The 26,091-nt window shown below is 40.7% G+C and overlaps 1 protein-coding gene across 7 annotated transcripts in view; it reads right to left on the bottom strand.

Moving 5' to 3' along the window:
- Nucleotides 1-26,091, bottom strand: part of LOC143291554 (AMP deaminase 2-like) — a 190,249-nt gene that overhangs the window by 58,504 nt on the left and 105,654 nt on the right. For all 7 annotated transcript variants that reach the window (XM_076601454.1, XM_076601453.1, XM_076601455.1 and 4 more), the window contains 4 exons: nt 22,696-22,915; nt 21,927-22,056; nt 11,847-11,981; nt 3,133-3,195 (listed from right to left, as the gene is read on the bottom strand). In XM_076601454.1, the coding sequence (XP_076457569.1) occupies nt 3,133-3,195; nt 11,847-11,981; nt 21,927-22,056; nt 22,696-22,915 (548 nt within the window). The remainder of the gene's footprint in view (nt 1-3,132; nt 3,196-11,846; nt 11,982-21,926; nt 22,057-22,695; nt 22,916-26,091) is intronic.

Below are 26,091 nucleotides of genomic sequence, written 5' to 3'. Positions count from 1 at the left end.
GATAAAGCGTTGGACTTTCAATCTGAGGGTCCAAGGTTTGCCTACATGGCAGATTAAAAACGGTCATACGTTTAAAAGCTCACTCGCATATATACGAGTGAACGTGGGAGTTGCAGCCCATGAACGAAGAAGAAGAAGAAGAAGATTTTGCTCTATTATTATCAGTATCATTGTCAGTGGTAATGTTCTATTAATTCTTGCTGATTTGCTTCTGATTAGACAGATGTACCAGATTTTGCTTGGCGTTTCATTATTCATTGTCTAACAGGTCTCATAATTTGATCTAAAAATGAAACGGACTCAAAAGTAAAAAAAAAAAACAAACTAAAAAAACCCACATCAAAACGCACTTCACAATGAAATATCAATCAACACTATCTCCTATTTGAGACCATACCAAATGTCACAATATACATTGTGATACTATGTAACCCAGCACACACTTGGCTCCTGAAAAAGCAAACCATGGTGAGAAAAGTGTTGTCCTCTGGCCAAATTCTCTGTAAGAAATCCACTCTGATAGCTACACAAATATATGCATGCACTCAAGGCCTGACAAAGCACACTGGGTTATCCTGCTGGTCAGGCATCTGCCAAGCAGATGTGGTGTAGCAACTGCAGATTTCTCCACACACACACATAACACAACACAACACATCATTATCACGATACACTACCACACACACATCATTATCATGATACACTACCTCACACACAACACATCATTATCACGATACACTACCACACACACATCATTATCATGATACACTACCTCACACACAACACATCATTATCACGATACACTACCACACATACATCACAACCAATCATTATCATGATACACTACCACACACACAACACAACACATCATTATTATGATACACCACCACACACACAACACATCATTATCACGATACACTACAACACACACATCACAACACAATCAATCATTATCATGATACATTACCACACATACAACACAACACAACCAATCATTATCATGATACACTACCACACACACAACACAACACAACACATCATCTGACACAAGGTATCATTATTACCATGCACTACCACACACAACACAACATATTATTATGATACAATACCACAAGCACAAAACACAACATATCATCATTACAATGCAATACCACACACACAGCACAACATGTAATTAACATAAAACACTACCACACACACAACACATCATTATTATGATTCAATACCACAAACACAAAAAATAATATATCATTATTATGATACAATACTACAATACCACAAACACAAAACACAATATATCATTATTATGATACAATACTACAAATACAACACAATGCATTATTATCAAGATGTACTACCTCAAACACAACACATGATTATAACAATACAATACCACAAACACAAAACAACATAATCATCATTATGACAATACACTCCACACATACAAAACACAACATATCATTATTACGATACACTACCTCACACACAAAACACAACATATCATCATTACAGTATACTACCACACACACAAAACATTCTATTGTTACAATACAATACCACACACACAAAATATTCCATTATCACATTACATTATTACAATACACTACCACACACACAAAACATACCATTGTTACGGTACATTACCAAACACGCACAACGCTCATCTCAACATATTATTACTACGATATAATACCACACACACAACAGATATTGTTACAACGCAATGCCACATGCATACACATCACATCATAACCAACAGATATTGTTACAACGCAATACCACATGCATACACATCACATCATAATAATTATTGTAAGGACAAAACAGCATCACACAACACACAACATTATTGTTACAACGCAATGCCACATGCATACACATCACATCATAATAATTATTGTAAGGACAAAACAGCATCACACAACATTATTGTTACAACGCAATGCCACATGCATACACATCACATCATAATAATTATTGTAAGGACAAAACAGCATCACACAACATTATTGTTACAACGCAATGCCACATGCATACACATCACATCATAATAATTATTGTAAGGACAAAACAGCATCACACAACATTATTGTTACAACGCAATGCCACATGCATACACATCACATCATAATAATTATTGTAAGGACAAAACAGCATCACACAACACACATTATTGTTACAACGCAATGCCACATGCATACACATCACATCATAATAATTATTGTAAAGACAAAACAGCATCACACAACACACAACATAATGTTATTACCGAAGCAACAGCTGAGAGGTTAAAGCGTTGGACTTTCAATCTCAGGGTCCCCAATTTTAATTTCGGTAATGGCGCCTGGTGGGTAAAGGGACGAGATTTTTCTGATCTCCCAGGTCAACATATGTGCAGACTTGCTTGTGCCTGAACCCCCTTCATGTGTACACGCACGCAGAAGATCAATACACACATTAAAGACCCTGTAATCCATGTCAGCGTTCAGTGAGTTATGGAAACAAGAACATACCCATCATGCAGACCCCTGCAAATGGGGTATAGCTGCCGACAAAACAGTCATACACATTAAAGTTATTTGTCAGTACGAGCGTGTGTGTGTGCCTGAAATCTGATTGAATGACACAGGAAATGAATGATGAGCGCCCAATGGCAGCCGTCAGTTGCCTCTACCCAGGTTGGCAGCCTGTTGCGCAAATGACTCTGTGTTTGTAAAGCACTTAGAGCTTGGTCTCCGACTATATAAGTATCCACTTCATTCAAATTACAACTTAATACCTCACACACAACACATTATTATTATAACACAATACCACACACACACACACAAAATAACAATAAATAATTATCAAGAAACAAAACCACACACATGAGACAGATCCTCACAATGTACTATCATTATGATACAAATATCACACACAGCATCACAACATATCATTACAAAACAATACCATACAAACGTACTCCTGAAAAAATAAATGATTTTTTTTTCTTCTTTTTTTTTTTTAAACATATATATACATATTATGTCAAGTTACTTAAAACCAAAACCAAAACCAAATGAAACAAAATAACAAAAATGCATGAACATGGGGAAACAACAACAAGCAACCCAAAAAACAGGGACTCACAGCATGAACGTCCAACATGTCCACGTTCAGGTCGTAGCCTGTCAGGTTTAAGCTCTGGAAAACCTGAATGTCACATTTTGCAATAGCTGCTGAAAAGGCTTCTACACACACACACACACACACACACACACACCTGAGCACCTCCAACACACACACACACACACACACACACACACACACACACACTCACTCACTCACACACACATTTACACACACTCTCTCCACACACACAAACACACTCACACACACCTCTACACACATACCTACCCAAACACACTCACACACACCTCTACACACACATACCCTACCCAAACACACTCACACACACCTCTGCACACACATACCCTACCCAAACACACTCACACACACCTCTGCACACACATACCCTACCCAAACACACTCACACACACCTCTGCACATACATACCCTACCCAAACACACTCACACACACCTCTGCACACACATACCCTACCCAAACACACTCACACACACCTCTGCACACACATACCCTACCCAAACACACTCACACACACCTCTGCACACACATACCCTACCCAAACACACACACACACTCACACAAATAGAGCAACCGTAACCCCCCAAACCTCCACCGCCCCACGTCCCACCTCATCACCCCAGTCATGTCTGATTTCTGCTACCATGCATTTTAACTCTTTCTTTCCTATTTTTCTTTGAGCCATTACTCCCCCTTGTTTCCTGATTCCTACCATACATATATACCCTTCATTCCCGGATTTAGAGAAGAGAAAGGAAGTATGAAGCTGGGTACTTATTTCAGAGACTTACAGCAATACAGCTCATTACAGTACACTAAGATTGTCATACACTGTTGTGTACAGAATTGATGTGACAGGTTGTCTGTGACCCTGTTGACTCTATAGGGTAGCATGTCTGGTGACACTCAGGTGTAAAACAGGTGACTCTGGGTCAAAGACAATGCATACAAGTATGAACCACATTCAGGACAGTGTTTTGCTTGCAGAGTTTGCACATCATGCAGGTAATCACTCAGTGGTGCCTCATGTATCTCCGTGCCACACTGCTAGTCATATCAATGAAAAACTGTCACAGCTGTCACTGCTATTGTCCTTATCAAAATGAATGATCTGAACTTTGTCTCAAACAGAATATGTGCCTTTCACTACACAAGCAGTCACTGAGTCAGAACTGGATCATTATTTACACAATTCAAAAACTATTCAGCAGCACCAAGCGCAGAAGGCAAGAGAGTCTGCTGCAAGTAAATTAGTTCAAGAAGCAGGGTCTGGGGAAGTAACTCACTGCTGTGAGCAAGGGGTGCTCATCCGGTGTTTTTGGAACCAGTATGGGGAAGTCTCTCACAGCTCTTTCAAGGCCTGACTAAGCGCGTTGGGTTACGCTGCTGGTCAAGCATCTGCTTGGCAGATGTGGTGTAGCGTATATGGATTTGTCCGAACGCAGTGACGCCTCCTTGAGCTACTAAAACTGAAACTGAAACTCTCAGCTCTGTGTCCCTAAGATCGGTTTTATGTCTCGGGCATGACGACCCCATGTCTGGTTATTTGGACATGCAACGTACCCGGGCCAGAATTTTCCCTCACTTTTAGTGGCCGGGTATGTGTGCTGACATCAGGAGTTACGCCCAGTCCTGTGAGGTGTGCCAGAAGTCAGTGGTGAAAGGAAGAGCTCCCAAGCTCCCTCCTGGGAAGAGGCACAGAGGATTTGCAGGAGGCAGCAAGGTGTTGTTGCTTCAACCCAGCAGAACACAACTATCCCACCATAGAAAAGGAATGCTTGGCTCTCGTTTGGGGTGTGCACAAGTTCGAGCAGTACTTATACAGACAAAGGTTCACTGTTCAGATGGACCATGCCCCTCTCCAGTACCTGGAAAGAGCCAGAACCGTCAGTGGTCCACTGACGAGGTGGGCCCTTCAGTTGCAACCCTTTGCGTACACTGTACAAGAAAGTCCAGGGAAGGAGAACGTCGGAGCCGACTTTCTAAGTCGACTTACAGAAACTAAAAATGGGGATTCCCAGTAGGATGCTTGTGATCAAAGATGATTTACAGTCCGACTTGTCCTGTATGTCATTCATTCATTCAGCTTAGTTATGACTCATATGTGTGCAAAAACAATCATTCCAAGTGTGTGAATTATTGGAGGACTGCTAACTAGTTCGTTTACAATTCTTTTTAGTGTCTTTTTCCTATTGTCTTTACTTCAGAATGTGTATCTTTTGTTTGAGGAAAATGGTGTTGAGGGTACGTGCTGGGACAGTGATTTCTTTTGGATTACAAGCATGGGTGAGACTCTGGCTTGGCAAACTATTTTTGGAAAAGGGAAAAAATTCGGGAAAGTCTGTCACCGGGATCTGTTAAAAAAAATTCATCTGTGCACTCGCCGCAACATGTGGTAAAGATTCAAACATGTGGTTTGATTTTAAGAAGGGGGGTGTTGTCACGGCTCATTGGCAATCATTGCATGTGTTCATGTGCACCTTTTTTCCATCCCTTCTCCCCCATTCTCTCTTTCTCTCTCCACTCTCTCCCTCTCCACCTCTCTCCTTCACCTCTCTCTCTCTCCTTTCTCTATCCCCTCTCTCCCTCTCCACCTCTCTCCTTCACCTCTCTCTCTCTCCTTTCTCTATCCCCTCTCTCCCTCTCCACCTCTCTCCTTCACCTCTCTCTCTCTCCTTTCTCTATCCCCTCTCTCCCTCTCCACCTCTCTCCTTCACCTCTCTCTCTCTCCTTTCTCTATCCCCCTCTCCCTCTCCATCTCTCTCCTTCACCTCTCTCCTTCACCTTCGTGCGTATGCACGTGCATATCTGGGGATATGCATGTGGCATGTCCCTTCTCCTGAACATTTTTTTTAACTCTGAGCCGAGTTCAGAAATCTATCTGGTTAGGAGAGAAAGATTCCCCTGGGCTGTTGATGCTGAGCTTTGAGGAGAGACAGGTCGCCGTTCCAGTGTGTGTGCTGTTGGGTGCTGTCAGTGAAGTTGTGGTGCGTTTTCCTTGTCACCCTCTTCGGTTTTGGTCTGTGTGGGTCTGTGTTTCACCCTGGGCCAGTGGTGTGCCTATTTACCTGGTGACAGGTGAGGGAGTCTGTGTCTGTCTTCGTAATATTAATTTAGTGATGTGACTTGTGACATTTGTTGACATCTAAGTGAAATGGGTATGGGCGCTTGTAAGGCTGGAGTGATGTTTTTTTTTAATCGGAAATATCTTAAATCCAGTATTCTTTTACTTCTAGGTATTTGGGGGGAATCAGTAAATTTGTTGTATTTAGGTGTGTCATTTTGTCATATATTCAGCTCAGTTTATTGTTTCAATTTGGTTTCTTTGTTATGAAAAAAATCTGATTACAGTTTGTAAATTTTCCCAAACATTTTTGTGGGGATGGAAATGAGATGGAATTGTGTTTCTATTATTCGGAACTAGCATGGTGGATACTGAAATATTGTTATTGCCGTTTGTGGTTAGTCGTAATGGACGCTTTGGATTGTGTGTAGGCTTAACCCTTTTATTATTTAGGAAAGCAAAAACAAACGGTTCAAATACTTTTCACTGCAATAGTTTTTGAATCCACTTGCTTTGTTTAGTGTACTGTATATTGCTAAAGGAGGGACAGGGGGAGGGGGTGTACTCTTCTGTAACCTGTAATAGAGGCCTAGTCTTCAGAGAGGTGGGAGTGGGTTGTTACAGACTTTCTTGTGTTTCCCTCCCTTCTGTGCCACTGCCTTCCACGGGTCTCCAGGACAACTCTTGGAAGGTCCTCGTCCCCTTTCTACCTTGTCCTTCCCAAAACCACTGCCGCTGCCTCTCCCACTCCTCGCTTCCAATGTACCCTTTCCCACTTTCCCATTGTCCCTCTCACCCCGGCCAACCTCAGCCATTGAACCTGCAGGAACTGGCAGTCTTCAGCCGACGGGAGGAGTTCTAGTCCTGAACTCTGACAGCATTGTTGAACTGAACCAGCCCTGCAGTTGACTAAAGAACCGTATTGGAATTGTGCTTTGATTACAAGGGCGGTTATTTAAGTGCTCTTATTTGTTACGTGTACTCATTTTTGCACGACCACAGTAAAGCAACGAGCTGAACTCTTCTGTGTTTCTGTGTTTGTGTTGTCGGGACGTTAGTTAGTCTGGGAAGGGGTGGGAGTACATGGGCAACCCCTTATGAGTTGTGACACCCTTCATGGACACCCTGACCTATCTGTGATAAATTCAGTCATGTCTCAGTCAAGTGACAACCCTTCATGGACACCCTGACCTATCTGTGATAAATTCAGTCATGTCTCAGTCAGGTGACAACCCTTCATGGACACCCTGACCTATCTGTGATAAATTCAGTCAGGTCTCAGTCAAGTGACAACCCTTCATGGACACCCTGACCTATCTGTGATAAATTCAGTCAGGTCTCAGTCAAGTGACAACCCTTCATGGACACCCTGACCTATCTGTGATAAATTCAGTCATGTCTCAGTCAAGTGACAACCCTTCATGGACACCCTGACCTATCTGTGATAAATTCAGTCATGTCTCAGTCAAGTGACAACCCTTCATGGACACCCTGACCTATCTGTGATAAATTCAGTCAGGTCTCAGTCAAGTGACAACCCTTCATGGACACCCTGACCTATCTGTGATAAATTCAGTCAGGTCTCAGTCAAGTGACAACCCTTCATGGACACCCTGACCTATCTGTGATAAATTCAGTCAGGTCTCAGTCAAGTGACAACCCTTCATGGACACCCTGACCTATCTGTGATAAATTCAGTCATGTCTCAGTCAAGTGACAACCCTTCATGGACACCCTGACCTATCTGTGATAAATTCAGTCATGTCTCAGTCAAGTGACAACCCTTCATGGACACCCTGACCTATCTGTGATAAATTCAGTCATGTCTCAGTCAAGTGACAACCCTTCATGGACACCCTGACCTATCTGTGATAAATTCAGTCATGTCTCAGTCAAGTGACAACCCTTCATGGACACCCTGACCTATCTGTGATAAATTCAGTCATGTCTCAGTCAAGTGACAACCCTTCATGGACACCCTGACCTATCTGTGATAAATTCAGTCATGTCTCAGTCAAGTGACAACCCTTCATGGACACCCTGACCTATCTGTGATAAATTCAGTCATGTCTCAGTCAAGTGACAACCCTTCATGGACACCCTGACCTATCTGTGATAAATTCAGTCATGTCTCAGTCAAGTGACAACCCTTCATGGACACCCTGACCTATCTGTGATAAATTCAGTCATGTCTCAGTCAAGTGACAACCCTTCATGGACACCCTGACCTATCTGTGATAAATTCAGTCATGTCTCAGTCAAGTGACAACCCTTCATGGACACCCTGACCTATCTGTGATAAATTCAGTCATGTCTCAGTCAAGTGACAACCCTTCATGGACACCCTGACCTATCTGTGATAAATTCAGTCATGTCTCAGTCAAGTGACAACCCTTCATGGACACCCTGACCTATCTGTGATAAATTCAGTCAGGTCTCAGTCAGGTGACAACCCTTCACTGAAGAAGCAGCACTCGTTGGCAGTAGTCATGGGGTACGCTGAACAGCCGAAAAAAGCGTAAGACGAGACAGAGCGTAAACCTGACAAGATGGCGTGGAGAGCCTTGGCCAAAGGAATGATTAAGCGCTTATAGTTTTTAGAGGCGTTTGATTGGCTGAGAGCGGTGGGCCCATCTTTTCACTGTTAGCCGCGCGAAATTTGGCCAAGCAGAGCAAACCAATAGGCCTAGTTTGCATCAGTTTGACATGGTACAGTATATGACACCAAACATGGGGTTAACTCTCTCCGGACGAAGGAATGCTCAAGCATTCCTACACAAAACGTATTCGGATTTGGACAAAGGAATGGAATAGCATTCTCCGAAAGTAAAATTCCATCATGCGCTGTACACGTGATTTTGTGATTAGCCAAGCAGAGTGCGCTATTCTGGGTCACTCTACAATCGAACAGTATGACTGGTCAGCCTGGGATGTGTGGCCCGTCTCGCACACACGCTGACAAAGTCACTGACCGGTCGTCTGCTCGTGTGCCAGCCTCTTAGCAAAGCGGGCTCTTCTCAGAATGTTGTGAAGCGAACAAGGCAGTGACGGCAACCTTTTAGGGTTGCCAAAGTACTTGAAATGCTACAAACTGAAGGGTCGGACATTTTAGAGGTGGATGATGACGAAGAAGAAAGCGAATTTAATGCAGAAAGCGACCATGGGTATGGTGATTCAGGGTGAAAAACTGGCAGTATTTTCTACATATGGCAAAACTGTAAAAATAACATGAAAAATTTGATTTTTTTTAAATGTAATAGCTCAACACGTAATAAATCAGTTCTGAAAGTTTCATTTTCTTACACAGTATTTTGTATTTTTTGTAATTTTTTTCCAAACCCTTACAAATGGGCCGTCTGTGGGGAAAAACAAGGGAGAAAACTTGTCGTCCCGAGTGAGTTAATTGAGAATGAAACATAGATAACAATGATCAATGATGAATTCAGCCAGATTTCTGGCAGTGAAGTGATGGCGCTTTACTGAGGAAGCAATTAACATCAGCAGCAGTCAAGGGGTTAAGGCAAAGGATTTAACCCTCTTACCCCCAGGTCACTCAGCACTAATCACCCCTGAAATCACATGCCAAGGCAAATAACTCTTGCCATTTTTGATAGTTGGTAATTATAAACATTGATTAAAAATATAATTACCTTCTTTTGTTGCACATGTTTATTTTTCCTGCATTCTACACATAATAAAGTTGCAGAAGAATTTTTGTTTCCAGGCTCATGTTGCTTTATATTTACACACACAAAAAATAAATGTATCAAATTTGATGGTCAACTTTGAAAGAAATTCTTTTAACTACAGTATGATTTTCTTTGAAATAAGTTTATCTGGTCTGCAGTGACATCTAACACATCTTCTTTTCATTCTTTTTCTTACTGAACTTGAATTCCAACAATGAACATGCTGATTTTTATGTTCTTTTCATTTTGAGGGATGCTGTGTTTTCCTTTATGGCTGGGAAAAAAACAACAGCCAACAAAACAAACAACAAACCTATCTCACATGTATTTTCTCCATAATGACAAGAAAAATATAATCCACTTAACTAGCAAAATCAGGAAGATTGTGCAGAAAGCCAATAAATATCAGTGCAATCAACAACTGACAGTAACGATTCTGACAGTCTGGTGCTCGATTTATGGTTTCGGAGGTCCAGCGATTGATTCACGATTTGGGAGGTCCAGCGATTGATTCTTTTGGAGGTTCAGCGATTGATTCACGATTTGGGAGGTCCAGCGATTGATTCTTTTGGAGGTTCAGCGATTGATTCACGATTTGGGAGGTCCAGCGATTGATTCATGATTTGGGAGGTCCAGCGATCGATTCACAATTTGGGAGGTTCAGCGATGGATTCACGATTTGGGAGGTCCAGCGATTGATTCTTTTGGAGGTCCAGCGATGGATTTGGGAGGTCCAGCGATCGATTCACGATTACGATTTTGGAGGTTCAGCGATTGATTCACGATCTGGGAGGTCCAGCGATTGATTCACGATTTGGGAGGTCCAGCGATGGATTTGGGAGGTCCAGCGATCGATTCACAATTACGATTTTGGAGGTTCAGTGATTGATTCACGATTTGGGAGGTCCAGCGATTGATTCACGATTTTGGAGGTTCAGCGATTGATTCACGATTACGATTTTGGAGGTTCAGCGATTGATTCACGATTTGGGAGGTTCAGCGATTGATTCACGATTTTGGAGGTCCAGCGATTGATTCACGATTTGGGAGGTCCAGCGATGGATTTGGGAGGTTCAGCAATTGATTCACGATTTGGGAGGTCCAGCGACTGATTTGGGAGGTTCAACGATTGATTCACGATTTTGGAGGTCCAGCGATCGATTCACGATTACGATTTTGGAGGTTCAGCGATTGATTCATGGTTTGGGAGGTCCAGCGATGGATTTGGGAGGTTGAGCGATTGATTCACGATTTTGGAGGTTCAACGATTGATTCACGATTTGGGAGGTCCAGCGATGGATTTGGGAGGTCAGCGATTGATTCACGATTACGATTTTGGAGGTTCAGCGATTGATTCACGATTACGATTCTGGAGGTTCAGGGATTGATTCACGATTTTGGAGGTCCAGCGATTGATTCACGATTACGATTTTGGAGGTTCAGCGATTGATTTAGACACGTGTTTAGACAACGGTACCGGGCGGGTTATCGTGTTACACTGCAAGACGACATTGGGCGAGTTAGGTGTATAATGGTTAAAGTGACCAGGGAGCAGAACTGACCTCTGGCATGGAAAGGGTTAAATGAAGTAAAGTGACCATGGAGCAGTACTGACCTCTAGCAGGGAAAGAGTTAAATGAGGAAGTAAAGTGACCAGGGAACAGAACTGACCTCCAGCAGGGAAAGGGTTAAATGAAGTAAAGTGACCATGGAGCAATACTGACCTCTAGCAGGGAAAGGGTTAAATGAGGAAGTAAAGTGACCATGGAGCAGTACTGACCTCTAGCAGGGAAAGGGTTAAATGAGGAAGTAAAGTGACCAGGGAGCAGAACTGACCTCTAGCAGGGAAAGGGTTAAATGAAGTAAAGTGACCATGGAGCAGTACTGACCTCTAGCAGGGAAAGGGTTAAATGAGGAAGTAAAGTGACCAGGGAGCAGAACTGACCTCCTCCAGGGTCATCTCCTTGCCCTCTTTGTCCCGACACACCCGGTCGTCCTTGCACTTCTTCATACTCTTCTTGATGAAGCGCAGCAGGTGTTTCTGGTTCATGCAGGACGAGGCATGCACGTGGGTGTCCACCTGGCATGACAGTATTACACGTTAATATCATTGAACAGAATCGTAAAAACTGCCACCAAGATCACCGGGGCTGATCTACGTTTATTATAAGCGGCTACTCAAAAAAGCAAAATCAATCAGCCAGGATGAATCACATCCAGCTTTTGGGATTTTCGAGATGCTCCCCTCTGGTCAATGGTACAGAAGTATTAGGATGAAAACCAATTGCTTCGCCAATAGCTTTTTCCTGAAAGCAGACAATGCCCTTTTTCTCGAACAAATCCAGTCTGATAACTAGAATTGTGCAATCAACAACCATCTGCCTGAAGATTTAGCCATCAGCCCCATCCACATGTAATATGCAGCTTCTGTTCAAACGTGTGTGTGTGTGCGTGTGTGTGTGTGCGTGCACGTGTGTGTGTGTGTGTGTGTGTGTGTGTGTGTGTGTGTGTGCGCAGTGCGTGCATGAATGAGTATACACAAGTTTTTATATTGATATGCACTTGTATGTATCCTAATTTTTGTATCTGTATTTGTGTATGATTTTTGATTTGTGTTCGTACATTGTTATGTACTATCCCCCCCAATATTCCTTGTGACTCTGGTACACTTGGTAATAAAGACATATTCTATTCTACATGTAATAGAAAAGCTAGAGAAATGGCTATACACATGTGCAACTAATTCAGAGGAACGAGAGAGAAACTCTTCTGATTACATGTAATAGAAAAGCTAGAGAAATGGCCACACACATGTGCAACTGATTCAGAGGAACGAGAGATGAACCCTTCTAATTACATGTAACAGAAAAGCTAGAGAAATGGCCACACTGATTCAGAGGAACGAGAGATGAACCCTTCTAATTACATGTAATAGAAAAGCTAGAGAAACTGATTTAGAGGAACGAGAGATGAACCCTTCTAATTACATGTAATAGAAAAGCTAGAGAAACTGATTTAGAGGAACGAGAGATGAACCCTTCTAATTACATGTAATAGAAAAGCTAGAGAAATGGCCACACTGATTCAGAGGAACGAGAGATGAACCCTTCTAATTACATGTAATAGAAAAGCTAAAGAAATGGCCACACACATGTGCAACTGATTCAGAGGAACGAGAGATGAACACTTATAGTTATAAAAACATCCATCTGATAGAAAAGCTAAAGAGACTTGTGTGTTCATGTGATGAATGAGAAGACAAGAAAAGCTAGACAAACTGTCACACACATGTATAATGTTGATTCAGAAAAATGAGAGGTAAAACTAATAATTACATTAACAAAAAAAGCTAGACAAACTGTCACACACATGTATGATGTTGATTCAGAGAAGTGAGAGATAAAAACTCTTAATTACATTAACAAAAAAGCTAGAGAAACAGTGACACACATGTATAACTTATACAGAGAAATGAGAGATAAAAGCTAATAATTACACTAACAAAAAAACTAGACAAACAGTCACACACATGTATAATGTTGATTCAGAGAAATGAGAGATACAAACTCATAATTACATTAACAAAAAAGCTAGAGAAACAGTGACACACATGTATAACTGATCCAGAGGAATGAGAGATAAACACTTATCATTAAATGTAACAGAAGGCAGACAAACTGTCACACACATGTATAATGTTGATCCAGAGGAATGAGAGATAAACACTTATCATTAAATGCAACAGAAGGTAGACAAACTGTCACACACATGTATAATGTTGATCCAGAGGAACGAGAGATAAACACTTATCATTAAATGTAACAGAAGGTAGACAAACTGTCACACACATGTATAATGCTGATCCAGAGGAACGAGAGATAAACACTTATTAAATGTAACAGAAGGCAGACAAACTGTCACACACATGTATAATGTTGATTCAGAGAAATGAGAGATAAACACTTATCATTAAATGTAACAGAAGGCAGACAAACTGTCACACACATGTATAATGTTGATCCAGAGGAATGAGAGATAAACACTTATCATTAAATGTAACAGAAGGCAGACAAACTGTCACACACATGTATAATGTTGATCCAGAGGAATGAGAGATAAACACTTATCATTAAATGTAACAGAAGGCAGACAAACTGTCACACACATGTATAATGTTGATCCAGAGGAACGAGAGATAAACACTTATCATTAAATGTAACAGAAGGCAGACAAACTGTCACACACATGTATAATGTTGATCCAGAGGAATGAGAGATAAACACTTATCATTAAATGTAACAGAAGGCAGACAAACTGTCACACACATGTATAATGTTGATTCAGAGGAACGAGAGATAAACACTCATTAAATGTACCAGAAGGCAGACAAACTGTCACACACATGTATAATGTTGATCCAGAGGAACGAGAGATAAACACTTATCATTAAATGTAACAGAAGGCAGACAAACTGTCACACACATGTATAATGTTGATCCAGAGGAACGAGAGATAAACACTTATCATTAAATGTAACAGAAGGCAGACAAACTGTCACACACATGTATAATGTTGATCCAGAGGAACGAGAGATAAACACTTATCATTAAATGTAACAGAAGGCAGACAAACTATCACACACATGTATAATGTTGATCCAGAGGAACGAGAGATAAACACTCATTAAATGTACCAGAAGGCAGACAAACTGTCACACACATGTATAATGTTGATCCAGAGGAACGAGAGATAAACACTTATCATTAAATGTAACAGAAGGCAGACAAACTGTCACACACATGTATAATGTTGATCCAGAGGAATGAGAGATAAACACTTATCATTAAATGTAACAGAAGGCAGACAAACTGTCACACACATGTATAATGTTGATCCAGAGGAATGAGAGATAAACACTTATCATTAAATGTAACAGAAGGCAGACAAACTATCACACACATGTGTAATGTTGATCCAGAGGAACGAGAGATAAACACTATCATTAAATGTAACAGAAGGCAGACAAACTGTCACACACATGTATAATGTTGATCCAGAGGAATGAGAGATAAACACTTATCATTAAATGTAACAGAAGGCAGATAAACTGTCACACACATGTGTAATGTTGATCCAGAGGAACGAGAGATAAACACTTATCATTAAATGTAACAGAAGGCAGACAAACTGTCACACACATGTATAATGTTGATCCAGAGGAATGAGAGATAAACACTTATCATTAAATGTAACAGAAGGCAGACAAACTGTCACACACATGTATAATGTTGATCCAGAGGAACGAGAGATAAACACTTATCATTAAATGTAACAGAAGGTAGACAAACTGTCACACACATGTATAATGTTGATCCAGAGGAACGAGAGATAAACACTTATCATTAAATGTAACAGAAGGCAGACAAACTGTCACACACATGTATAATGTTGATCCAGAGGAACGAGAGATAAACACTTATCATTAAATGTAACAGAAGGCAGACAAACTGTCACACACATGTATAATGTTGATCCAGAGGAATGAGAGATAAACACTTATCATTAAATGTAACAGAAGGCAGACAAACTGTCACACACATGTATAATGTTGATCCAGAGGAATGAGAGATAAACACTTATCATTAAATGTAACAGAAGGCAGACAAACTGTCACACACATGTATAATGTTGATCCAGAGGAACGAGAGATAAACACTTATCATTAAATGTAACAGAAGGCAGACAAACTGTCACACACATGTATAATGTTGATCCAGAGGAATGAGAGATAAACACTTATCATTAAATGTAACAGAAGGCAGACAAACTGTCACACACATGTATAATGTTGATCCAGAGGAACGAGAGATAAACACTTATCATTAAATGTAACAGAAGGCAGACAAACTGTCACACACATGTATAATGTTGATCCAGAGGAACGAGAGATAAACACTTATCATTAAATGTAACAGAAGGCAGACAAACTGTCACACACATGTATAATGTTGATCCAGAGGAACGAGAGATAAACACTTATCATTAAATGTAACAGAAGGCAGACAAACTGTCACACACATGTATAATGTTGATCCAGAGGAACGAGAGATAAACACTCATTAAATGTACCAGAAGGCAGACAAACTGTCACACACATGTATAATGTTGATCCAGAGGAATGAGAGATAAACACTTATCATTAAATGTAACAGAAGGCAGACAAACTGTCACACACATGTATAATGTTGATTCAGAGGAACGAGAGATAAACACTCATTAAATGTACCAGAAGGCAGACAAACTGTCACACACATGTATAATGTTGATCCAGAGGAACGAGAGATAAACACTTATCATTAAATGTAACAGAAGGCAGACAAACTGTCACACACATGTATAATGTTGATCCAGAGGAACGAGAGATAAACACTTATCATTAAATGTAACAGAAGGCAGACAAACTGTCACACACATGTATAATGTTGATCCAGAGGAACGAGAGATAAACACTTATCATTAAATGTAACAGAAGGCAGACAAACTATCACACACATGTATAATGTTGATCCAGAGGAACGAGAGATAAACACTCATTAAATGTACCAGAAGGCAGACAAACTGTCACACACATGTATAATGTTGATCCAGAGGAATGAGAGATAAACACTTATCATTAAATGTAACAGAAGGTAGACAAACTGTCACACACATGTATAATGTTGATTCAGAGAAATGAGAGATAAACACTTATTAAATGTAACAGAAGGTAGACAAACTGTCACACACATGTATAATGTTGATCCAGAGGAATGAGAGATAAACACTTATCATTAAATGTAACAGAAGGTAGACAAACTGTCACACACATGTATAATGTTGATCCAGAGGAACGAGAGATAAACACTTATCATTAAATGTAACAGAAGGCAGACAAACTGTCACACACATGTACAATGTTGATCCAGAGGAACGAGAGATAAACACTTATCATTAAATGTAACAGAAGGTAGACAAACTGTCACACACATGTATAATGTTGATCCAGAGGAACGAGAGATAAACACTTATCATTAAATGTAACAGAAGGCAGACAAACTGTCACACACATGTATAATGTTGATCCAGAGGAACGAGAGATAAACACTTATCATTAAATGTAACAGAAGGTAGACAAACTGTCACACACATGTATAATGTTGATCCAGAGGAACGAGAGATAAACACTTATCATTAAATGTAACAGAAGGCAGACAAACTGTCACACACATGTATAATGTTGATCGAGAGGAATGAGAGATAAACACTTATCATTAAATGTAACAGAAGGTAGACAAACTGTCACACACATGTATAATGTTGATCCAGAGGAACGAGAGATAAACACTTATCATTAAATGTAACAGAAGGTAGACAAACTGTCACACACATGTATAATGTTGATCCAGAGGAATGAGAGATAAACACTTATCATTAAATGTAACAGAAGGGAGACAAACTGTCACACACATGTATAATGTTGATCCAGAGGAACGAGAGATAAACACTTATCATTAAATGTAACAGAAGGCAGACAAACTGTACACCACACAAAGATACAGGAGAGGGAAACTACTTGGGAAAGATGTGACTTTTAAGGTCATACTGCATTAGATTTGATGAACAGTGAATGATAGTAATATCATCATTGATAAAAAGTGTATGTGGGCATCTAATTGTCATACTTTGTATTTATTATCTCACACACACACACACACACACACACACACACACACACACACACACAATCACTGATGCACATTCACACAACATCCCTCTCATTCACAGACACAGACCAGACACAGACACAGACACAGACACACATACACATGCACATGCACAAACACACACACACACACACACACACACACACACACACACACAAAGCAAAAACTTCACACAGAAAATAATGACGATGGTGACAATGATGATGATGACAACAATGATAACGACAGCAATGACAGTGATGAAAACAATGACAATGACGATGACAAGAACGATGACGACAGTAATAACAACAAGAGAGGCAAGGCCTTCAAGACTCACTTGTGATACACTTTTCTAAAAAATGTAACAAATTTAATCATTAAAATGTGTTCTGTATTTGTTGTAATAAAGCTTCCGGTTAAAAAAAAAGAAAAAAAAAAAGGCCTGAGTGCAGGTTTGAACCTGACATGTTCAGGTGGGACGAAATTGTCTTACTCAATCCACTGATATAATAATAATAATAATAATAATAATAATAATAATACATAGTTTTTCTATGGCGCAATATCCAGCACCAATGCTGCTCAAAGCGCCTTACATCATCCAGTAGACTATAAATATGCCTTAAAAAACACATCAACCACTATCTGACAACGGAAAGCATCTAGTGTGTTCATATGAATGAAAAAGCACACTTAAGAGATGAATCAGATTATAAAAGCTATGAAGTAAATAAGGCTTAGATTAAAACAAAATGCATTTCATAGAACACACACACACACATATATAGATTTCCCTCCCTTACAGACACACACACACACACTCACACACTGACACACACACAGGCACATGCTGACATTAAATATCAACTGCACCAAACAAAATTGCACAAGCATTAAGATATTTCTTATTTTCTAACAGAATTCTGTTCGGACATACTAACATGCCTGCACACTTACACATGCGTACCAGAGCACTGTACCCTCACAAACACATGCATGCACACACGCACGCACGCACACACACACACACACACACACACATTAAAAAATAACCAGATAGAAAAAATGCCATCACATCAAGACCAAAACTACATCAAATACACAATGCATTAACACAGGACTACAAAAATACTAGTACAAAGATACTTGTTAACAGGCATACCTTGATTTAACCATTTTGCCCAGAACAAAAATGCTTACAGAAAAGGTAAGTTTTCAGATCTTTTTTTTTTTTTTAATTTTTTTTTTTTTCTGCAGATCAGAGGCATTCCGAAGAGATGAAGGTAGAAAGTTCCAGACTTGGGGAACCTGAACTCTGAAAGACCCATTTCCAGCACATTTCAGATTAGTCCTTGGAACTATAAGCAGCTTTTCAGAACTGGATCTTAATGTTCTGTGCGGTTTATATGTTTCCAATACAGAGGAGAGATACAATGGAAGAGACATGTCAAAATGTTTAAAAGCAAGTGTTGCTAACTTATAGTGAATGCAGGACTCAGTCGGAAGCCAGTGTAACCAATTCAGCGGAGGTGTAACATGATCAGATTTCTTTTTGGCGAGAACCAGTCGTGCAGCATTGTTCTGAATTGTCTGTAATTTGGTGATGGAGGAAGATGGTAAACTTACAAGAGTGGAATTGCAGTAATCCAGTCTGGACAGGTCAAAAAAGGAAACCAACTAAACCATACTTTTCTCTGTTATGTAGGGTATGACTGAGGCTAGCCTTCGGAGATGAAAATTACATGAGCGACACAAGAATGAAATTTGCTCGTTCATAGTCAAGGTTTGATCAAGATATACACCGAGGTATTTGGCTGATGTTTGAAATGCTACTGAAGCAGGGCCAAATGTAACTGGGTCCTTTTCTGCTGCCTTAAGACGAGTTAGGTCTCCAACGGCTAAGAGTTCAGTTTTGTCTTCATTGAGCTTTAGCTTGTTTTTGTCCATCCATGTTTTTACATCAGCTACACAAGCTTCCAATTCAGTAAGGACTGTTTTAAAATCAGATGGTGGAGCAGCTTTTTGTAATTCTGTGTCATCTGCATATTTATGGTAACCAAATGAGTGCCTTTTGAAGATGTCAGACAAAGGCTGAGTGTACAAAGTGAACAAGATAGGCCCAAAGATTGATCCCTGAGGGACACCCAACACAAGAGGAATGACTTTAGAGGTGCTACGTTTTACTTTAACCTTGAGTTGATAATTTGAAAGATATAAAGAAAACCATTTTAAAGCAGTAGATTTAATGCCAAAGGCAGTGCTAAGACAACTGATAAGAATTTGGTGGTGAACTGTATCAAATGGCGCTGACAGATCTAAAAATGCCACTACTGATGTAAGTCTTTTGTCTGTGTTGCGGATCCATGAATGACGTTCAAAAATTAATATTTAAGCATGCTTTTTCAAGGGTGATAAATCAACTGCAGTATTCTAAGTGATAACGCTGTTTAAATCATATTTTGGTGTATCTCGGGCATTTAAAAATTCTGTAAGGGCAATTAACAATTCTTTAAAGTCTGCGGTAAAGGAAACGTGGCTATCGCTGCAATCACTCTGCAACATTTAGCCGTTTTTCTCAGGATCTAGATAGATGACAAGTTTAGTTACACCCGCTGGGAAAGTACAACATGGTCGATTCGATTTCTCTTTTATGTTCATTCCAATTAACTGAGAATCCACTTTAAAAGATTCATATGCAGTAAACACATCGATGATGCAGTCTGTGTCACTGCATGTGTTCTGTCAAGAATTTGTATTTCTTTCCATTTAATTGCAAACAAGAAAATCAAGGTCACGCCATCACTCACTAAGCATCGCCAATGCAACTAAAAAAACCATTAATGATACGGGAAACACGGCTTAACCCCTAGGCTGCCTGCATGACGAGATAACTCGTCATGGAAAGCATGTATGCTTCGCTGCCACAATGACGAGATAACTCGTCATCGAAATATTCTGACTTTTCCCTGCTTTGCATTCAGTTCATTGACAAAAATGCTGGTAGCTTTAGCTTGGGGAATCATTCTAGATTCTATTCATAGCTAGAAACACCATCTGCGTCATAAGGCAGTCCTTTATTTGAACGTTTTGGTTGGGTTACTGGCCGCAGTCTTTGCCTGGCTCCTCTCCTCGCTCACTCAACAAAATGTCGGACTGACTCCGTGCTCAAGACATGCGCTCGTGGCGAACTAAATCAACCAAGATTACTTTCTTTAGCTGATGCTCAGAAAGAATTGGAGCATAAATTCGAAGGAGAAGACAGTGGTGAACATTTATAGGACGATTTGATAGAAAATAAAGGGAGCAATCAAGAGAGTGGCCAAGATGCGACTATCAGTGAGTGATGCCAGCTGTTCAACTCTAGCAGACGACAGGTCACCAAATTTTTAGCAGGACACCTATGAGCTATTTTCTTGGCACTCAGCCAACGCGGTCTGATGAGAACTGGATGAAATGACCCTGTGAGAGGGGTGAAGAGGAGGGGGGTGGAGACTGAGGGGGCATGGCCTCACATCCATATTATCACTTGCAGAAGTCACAATGCATCTATTTCTTTTTCAATTTTTTTATATTCTGGTTGTTCTAGTATGATTTTGTGTGTGCAGATGTCCATTTGTCCAGAAAATGATATTTTTGTGCAAATTACCTGACTAATGTTTGTAATGAACAAATTGAAAATGTGACAGAAAACAAACCACTGATTTCAAAACAACAGCATGTCACTTAAAATATATAAAATGGGAAAACATCATGTGTTTTGTATTCTTTATTCATTTCCCTTTCAGAAAATGTATACTTTTATGGGTCTTTCTCCAATAACAAAGAGCACAGAATTTTTTGAAAATTTATACCCTTTTTTTGTGAAAAAACCCTGGCAAATAGATTTCACTTAAATCTTATTTTCCTGGCAGCGAAAGGGTTAATTCGGGAGACTTACAAACTCTCATTGGTATGACTGCGAAGATTTTTTTCCTATGATTTTTAAACCAAAGTTGGTATTGACGGACAAAGTATTTCCAGAGAAACTGGCAATGTTAAAGTTTACCACAGACACACACACACACACACACACACACACACACATACACACACACACACAACCAAACACCAGGTTATAACATTGATTCACTTTGTTTACACAAGTGAGTCAAAAATGTTGACAACAGTAACAATGAAACAATGATGACAACGAAACAAATGATAATGACAACAATGGCAATGAAACAATGACAAACACGACGACAACAACGATGATGATGACACTGATGGGGTCCAGACACCTTGCGGATGTTGTAGAAGTCGCGGTGAGGCACTTCCTTCTGCTCGGCCGACTCCTTCAGTTCGTTGAGCAGCACGTGCAGCTGGAACTTGCTGGACAGGTAACTCAGACGTCTGTAGCAGAACGACTTCCTGCACCAACACACACACACAACCTGTATCACCTGTAGCTGGAACTTGCTGGACAGGTAACTCAGACGTCTGTAGCAGAACGACTTCCTGCACCAACACACACACACAACCTGTATCACCTGTAGCTGGAACATGCTGGACAGGTAACTCAGAAGCAGAACAACTTCCTGCACCAAACACACACACACACACAGCTTTTCTTTTTTTTTCTTTTTTGCTGCCCCACCACATGCAATGATTTAGTGCCATAACTCCCATGAAGGGATGCACGAGTGCAAACTCAGAATAACTGAAAAGGAAGATGGTAGAAGGAGGAGAAGTAGAAATAAAAAGAAATAAGATGAAAAAGAAAGAAGAAGAAGAAAAGAATAGAATGAAGAAAAACGTACAGTGGCCCATCAGCAATGACAAGAAGAAGACAGAAGAAAGAAAGAAAGATGGAAGAAAAACAAGGAATAGACCGAACCAAAATGTATTGCAGCCCATCCACAATCTTAATGACAAGATGAAGTAGAGAAAAAGAAAGAAGAAAGAACAACAAAGAACAGACAGAAGCCAAAAGTACAGCAGCCCTACAGTGATGACAAGAAGAGGAAAGCAGGAAGGAAGGAAGAAGAAACAGACAGAAGCCAAACGTACAGCGGCCCATCAGCGATGAAGGCCTGCAGGAGAGCGTGGTCCTTCAGGAAACTGTTCAGGTCTGGGTAGAGCCAGTCAAGTTCGATCCTTTGCTCGGCCTCCATGGAGGAGCAATACACGTGCATCACCCCACTCTCCATCCTCAACACGCAGGGCAAGGCCTCTGGGAAGTCTGTCTTGAATGGGTCACCACGGGTCGGAGGTGGGTGGATGGGGTGCTCTGTTAGGGAAGAGAGAAAGGTTGGAGGTAGGGGTAGGGGGTGATGGGGTGCTCTGTTAGGGAAGAGAGAAAGGTTGGAGGTGGGGGTAGGGGGTGCTCTGTTAGGGAAGAGAGAAAGGTTGGAGGTGGGGGTAGGGGGTGCTCTGTTAGGGAAGAGAGAAAGGTTGGAGGTGGGGGGGTGCTCTGTTAGGGAAGAGAGAAAGGTTGGAGGTGGGGGGGTGCTCTGTTAGGGAAGAGAAGAGAGAAAGGTTGGAGGTGGCGGGGGTGATGGGGTGCTCTGTTAGGGAAGAGAGAAAGGTTGGAGGTAGGGGTAGGGGTAGGGGGTGCTCTGTTAGGGAAGAGAGAAAGGTTGGAGGTGGGGGGGGGGGGCTCTGTTAGGGAAGAGAGAAAGGTTGGAGGTGGGGGGGGGGGCTCTGTTAGGGAAGAGAGAAAGGTTGGAGGTGGGGGGGGGGCTCTGTTAGGGAAGAGAGAAAGGTTGGAGGTGGGGGGGGGGGCTCTGTTAGGGAAGAGAGAAAGGTTGGAGGTGGGGGGGGTGCTCTGTTAGGGAAGAGAGAAAGGTTGGAGGTGGGGGTAGGGGTAGGGGGTGCTCTATTAGGGAAGAGAGAAAGGTTGGAGGTAGGGGTAGGGGTAGGGGGTGCTCTATTAGGGAAGAGAGAAAGGTTGGAGGTAGGGGTAGGGGTAGGGGGTGCTCTGTTAGGGAAGAGAGAAAGGTTGGAGGTGGGGGGGTGCTCTGACAGAAAAGAGATAAAGGTTGGGGGTTGGGGGGAGGGATGGGGAGTGAGGAAAAAAAACACAAAAAACAAAAACACCCAGATGATTTTTTGTTTGTTTGTTTGTTTGTTTTTTTTGTGTGGGGGTCGGGGAGACAAAAAAGAGATATGCGTGAAAACTGTAAGAAGCGTTGTAGAAAAAAAATCTTATTTTCTGATAAAAGAATAAGGATAGAGAATTAAAAGAAAACTAGAAAATAAAATAATAATAGTATAAGAAAAAAAGAGGAACAAAGTAACAATGTAAGTCATGGACATTTACCTGTCTACATTTCCTTCAAAATATCAATCACTATCATTGATAGGTCTCCCACAATGTTACACTATCATTTTTGTTGTTTTTCTTGTAAGTATCTGATTGAAGTGGTTAACTGTCCAGTGTGACAGGGATCTGTTTGTCTCATCTGGTAGTGTGTCTGGTTACCTGTCCATCTTGATCCTTTTTTCAGTCTCACACACACACACACACACACACACACACACACACACACACACACACACATCAAATGACCGAACCAGTGAAAATGACCTTTATAGTTTGTCAATTGAAAGGAAATTAACATTCCATTTAGTCTCCAACCGATGATGGTCTTAGATGTTAGTAAGAGTTTATCACTGCTGAAACAGTCTGGCACTCGTGACTTGGACAGGTTGGATGGAAGAAGATTAAAGCTTTCTTCTACTTTTAATGTGTGTGTGTTGGGGGGGAGGGCGGGGGGGCACAAATGACTTTCACAGTTCTGATGACATACTGAGGGTATTGAGATTTGTCCGTTTTATTTGTCAACTGCCCTTTTGGAGATGTCTGACTTTCTGTGGCCCCTGCGGAAAACATATTGACTAGAACAGCCGACAGCTGCCACATTCTGCCTTTCAAACAAAAGGTCCCTGTGGAAAACAAACTGACTAGAACAGCAGAAGACAGCTGCCACATTCTGCCTTTCAAACAAGAGATCCCTGTGGAAAACAAATTGACTATAACAGTAGAAGACAGCTGCCACATTCTGCCTTTTAAACAAGAGATCCCTGTGGAAAACAAATTGACTAGAACAGCAGAAGACAGCTGCCACATTCTGCCTTTTAAACAAAAGATCCTTGTGGAAAACAAATTGACTAGAACAGTAGAAGACAGCTGCCACATTCTGCCTTTTAAACAAGAGATCCCTGCGGAAAACAAACTGACTAGAACAGCAGAAGACAGCTGCCACATTCTGCCTTTTAAACAAGAGATCCCTGTGGAAAACAAATTGACTAGAACAGCAGAAGACAGCTGCCACATTCTGCCTTTTAAACAAGAGATCCCTGCGGAAAACAAACTGACTAGAACAGCAGAAGACAGCTGCCACATTCTGCCTTTCAAACAAGAGATCCTTGTGGAAAACAAACTGACTAGAACAGTAGAAGACAGCTGCCACATTCTGCCTTTTAAGCAAAAGGTCCCTGTGGAAAACATATCGACTAGAACAGTAGAAGACAGCTGCCACATTCTGCCTTTTAAACAAGAGATCCCTGTGGAAAACAAATTGACTAGAACAGTAGAAGACAGCTGCCACATTCTGCCTTTTAAGCAAAAGGTCCCTGTGGAAAACATATCGACTAGAACAGTAGAAGACAGCTGCCACATTCTGCCTTTTCTGCGAAAGACGTTCCTGAAAACATTTACCTCTGCAGAAAAAAGATATATCCTAAGCTGTTGTAGTGAATGCTTCAAAGCTAAAAAGGTATTTCATATTTGTTTCGTTTGCATTTGTTTCTTAATTATGTAAATAAAATATATATTCTTTTTTCTCCTTCAATGAGAAATATTACAGAGAACAGGGAGGGTTGGTCATTTTCAATTCTGATCTTCACATGAATGTTTACACTGCATCACAAAGAAAAAGCAAACAAAACTGATAAACAAACAGTTAAATAACATACAACAATAAGATGCATACATCACATGCATCTGACCATAATCCACACATGCAAATACAAACATATAATATTTAAATGATCTTACTGTTTAAAGAAAAAAATATTATGCAGCTTTTGAGATTTCTGAAAACTCACACACACACTCTCTCTCTCTCTCTCTCTCTCTCTCAAATGATTTTTATCATTTTTATCCTGCCCGAAGGAAACCTCACTTTTTTCTCAATTAATAAAGACAGCACACTAGATTTTTAAAATAATGTTTTAATGACAGCACAAGTGACAGTATCACTCCATCAGCAATGCCGCAATCTAAGAAAAAAAAACTTTGCTGCTACAGTTCACACACTTCAAATGCCTACAGTATATGTGTCATGCATACATGTCAAAGGTAGCACATCCCTTTTTTCTAAGCTACTGAATAGAGAAACACAGAAAGTGCACATACACACACCCACATGCATGCACTATACATAAAAACAGATACACATA

This window comes from Babylonia areolata, chromosome 17 (assembly GCF_041734735.1).
Source record: "Babylonia areolata isolate BAREFJ2019XMU chromosome 17, ASM4173473v1, whole genome shotgun sequence".
Taxonomy (NCBI): domain Eukaryota; kingdom Metazoa; phylum Mollusca; class Gastropoda; order Neogastropoda; family Buccinidae; genus Babylonia; species Babylonia areolata.
This window is presented reverse-complemented; position numbering and strand designations above follow the sequence as displayed.